General features: G+C 37.9%; 1 protein-coding gene across 1 annotated transcript; it reads right to left on the minus strand.

The window, feature by feature from the left end:
* Positions 1-399: 399 nt before the first annotated feature.
* LOC136227760 (heat shock cognate 70 kDa protein-like) lies at positions 400-2,914 on the minus strand. Its single transcript, XM_066016500.1, has 2 exons — positions 2,630-2,914; positions 400-2,251 (listed from the first exon to the last, which is right to left on the minus strand). Exons 1-2 carry the CDS (start codon positions 2,838-2,840, stop codon positions 567-569), a joined length of 1,896 nt encoding a protein of 631 aa, XP_065872572.1. The 5' UTR covers positions 2,841-2,914; the 3' UTR covers positions 400-566.
* Positions 2,915-3,138: the final 224 nt, after the last annotated feature.

The following is a 3,138-nucleotide window of genomic DNA, read 5'->3' on the forward strand; positions in this document are numbered from 1 at the left end:
ATTTACATTACTCCCGTTATAGGTTAGGGATACGGAGTTTTTTTTTTATAGAAATTGGAACGAGACAGAACTAGGGTGGGATGAGCACCCATGACCTAAGAACTGTCAAACCTGCAATATATTAAAAAAGGAAAAAGTGAATGTTTGAACAAAATGAGAGGAAGGAGAACAAACAAAAAGAAGAGGGGAGGAGAAAAGTTTAGAGAAAATTAAGAGAAACGCAAATGTGAAATACTACATATGTCATCATTGATAAACCTGTGACAAAAATCAGAAGCAGAATGCCACCAATTGATCATTGAAGAAAAGACTCCAAATTTTACTAAACTATCAGCAACTCTATTTCCTTCCATTTAATGAGAGTAAACTATTAACTTTACTCTCAACAACAAGCTCCCAAACAAGATTAATTTAAAAGTTTACATTACATTAATTTCCATTAACCTCCTCTCAATAATAAGTTATGGAGAACAGACATAGAAAACAGTCAAGTTGTTTTTCAAATTTTAATTTATTAGATGGAGAATAAATAGTCCGACAAAAGAAAGTTAATTGAAGACAAACTACTAATCTATAATAATGACATCGCCAATCTTCCTTTTGCGCATTCTGGCCATGATAGCAGTGCATATGCACTCTAGCTCATTCATCTTATACTCAAACTCATCTGCCAGACCTAGTTGGTTTTCATCCAACCATTCAATAACTTCTTCAATGGCATCCTCAATCTTCTTTTTGTCTTCTGGGGCTAGTTTTGAGCTCGTCTTCTTATCTCTCACAGTATTCCTCATCTTATACGCATACTTCTCCAATGCATTTCTAGCATCAGCCATCTTTTTAAATTCCTCATCTTCAGCCTTGTATTTCTCAGCCTCCTCTGCCATTTTATCAATCTCTTCCTTGGGCAATCTTCCCTTGTGGCTAGTGATTGTTATGTTGTTTTTATTCCCAGTTGTCTTCTCCTCAGCAGAAACATTTAAGATACCATTGCAATCTATTTCAAAGCACACATTAATCTTAGCGACACCCATTGGAGCTGGGGGAACGCCACAAAGGATAAATTCACCAAGTAAATTGTTCTCTCTTGGTAGTGCTCTCTCGCCCTCATACACCGCTATCCGGACTTTGGTACGGTTGCCGGAAGTGCTGAATTCCCGTTCCTTCTTTATAGGAATTCTAGTGTTCCTCGGTATCACAACATATATACGACGTTCAGTTATGTCAATGCCAAGTACTTCAATGCCAAGTGAGAGAGGGGTAACATCCAAAAGCACAAGATTCTGCACCTCCTCATTGCCTCCACCACTCAATATGGCAGCCTGAACAGCTGCACCATATGCAACAGCTTCATCCGGGTTTATACTCTTGCATAGTTCCTTCCCATTGAAGAAGTCTTGCAGCATTTTCTGTACCTTTGGAATTCTGGTAGAACCACCAACAATAACCACATCATCGACACTGCTCTTGCCCATATTAGCATCCCTCAAACACAACTCAACAGACTCCATACACTTTCTGAAAAAATCCAGGTTCAACTCCTCGAATTTCGCACGAGTTATTGTTGTGTAGAAATCAGTAACCTTGAACAAGCAATCAACCTCAATAGTTGTCTGAACAGCAGATGAGAGAGCTCTCTTAGCCCTCTCACAGGCTGTCCTCAATCTCCTAATAGCTCTAGGATTTCCAGAGATATCTTTCTTATGCTTCCTCTTGAACTCCTGAACGAAGTAGTTCACCATTCTGTTATCAAAATCCTCACCTCCAAGGTGAGTGTCACCAGCAGTGGACATGACTTCAAAAATACCCTCTCCAATGGTAACAAGTGACACATCAAAAGTACCACCACCCAAATCATAGATCAATACGTTCTTCTTCCCACCGCTGCTTACCTTCTTGTCAAGCCCATAGGCAATGGCTGCAGCTGTAGGCTCACTGATAATACGCATAACATTAAGGCCAGCGATCACACCAGCATCCTTTGTTGCCTTACGCTGCGAATCATTGAAATAAGCAGGGACAGTTACAACTGCATTTTTCACAGTTGATCCAAGATAGGCCTCAGCTATTTCACGCATCTTGGTAAGAACCATAGATGATATCTCCTCAGCAGAAAACTGTTTCTCCACACCCTTGTATGTAACAACAATCATAGGGTTATCCTCAGGACCAGCCATTACCTTAAATGGCCAAAGCTTTAAATAACTTTGTACGATGTCATCTGAGAATCTTCTACCAATCAATCGTTTTGCATCTGTGAGTGAGTGATATAGTTGTAGATGGTAAGGGTCCGAATATTCAACATATAAGATGAATGTGTATTTGTATATCAATTACACTATGTTATAAATTAAACATATGAAACCAACGAGCAATCCTAAAATCAGCATACAACTTAACCCTAATTATTTTCTTAAAAATCTAACAGGCCATTTGATTCAGATTAATCTTTGTAGTATTCATTAGAAAATCTTTTCATGTTAAATTCAAAAATAACTAAGCACATGGAATATCAAACATCAACATGAAATTGAAGCAACAACACCAGAAAACATAAACCAGTAGAATCTAAAGCAAATATTAAGAGGCAAAGAGAAGGAAAAAAGTAAGAAATTAGATAGGAAGTACATACCGAAAACAGTATGGACAGGGTTCGTCGCAACTTGATTCTTAGCAGCATCGCCGATCAAACGCTCGGCATCAGTGAAAGCAACATAAGAAGGGGTCGTCCGGTTACCCTGATCATTGACTATGATCTCCACTCTATTATATTGCCAAACGCCGACGCAAGAATACGTGGTTCCGAGATCGATACCGATAGCATGTTCTCCATTTCCGGCCATCGGACTAGGGTTCAGTTCAGTTACTCAGATCAATGCTATCTATAAATACACATAGAATTTGAAAGAGATAAGTTACCAAAACAAGTCTATGGTTTTTTTGGTAAGAATAATCTAGGTTACCCTTATAAAATAGGACTAATACAGGTTTAATGTTTAAAAAATGATATTAATTTAGGTCTCGATAATAGAACGTGATACGCCATTAACGTATTACGTTCCACATTAACTTAGTATTATTTTTTAAACTTTAAACCTATATTAGTTTTATTTTATATGTGTAGCTCCAAAAATTATGTAC

The sequence above is a fragment of the Euphorbia lathyris genome, chromosome 4, assembly GCF_963576675.1.
Source record: "Euphorbia lathyris chromosome 4, ddEupLath1.1, whole genome shotgun sequence".
Taxonomy (NCBI): Eukaryota; Viridiplantae; Streptophyta; class Magnoliopsida; order Malpighiales; family Euphorbiaceae; genus Euphorbia; species Euphorbia lathyris.

Bases quoted from the DNA above. Each gene is read 5' to 3' on its own strand.
- LOC136227760 (XM_066016500.1), bottom strand. From the start codon at position 2,840: ATGGCCGGAAATGGAGAACATGCTATCGGTATCGATCTCGGAACCACG. The intron at 2,252-2,629 runs GTATGTACTTCC...ACTCACTCACAG, and splicing joins CCCTGTCCATACTGTTTTCG to ATGCAAAACGATTGATTGGT.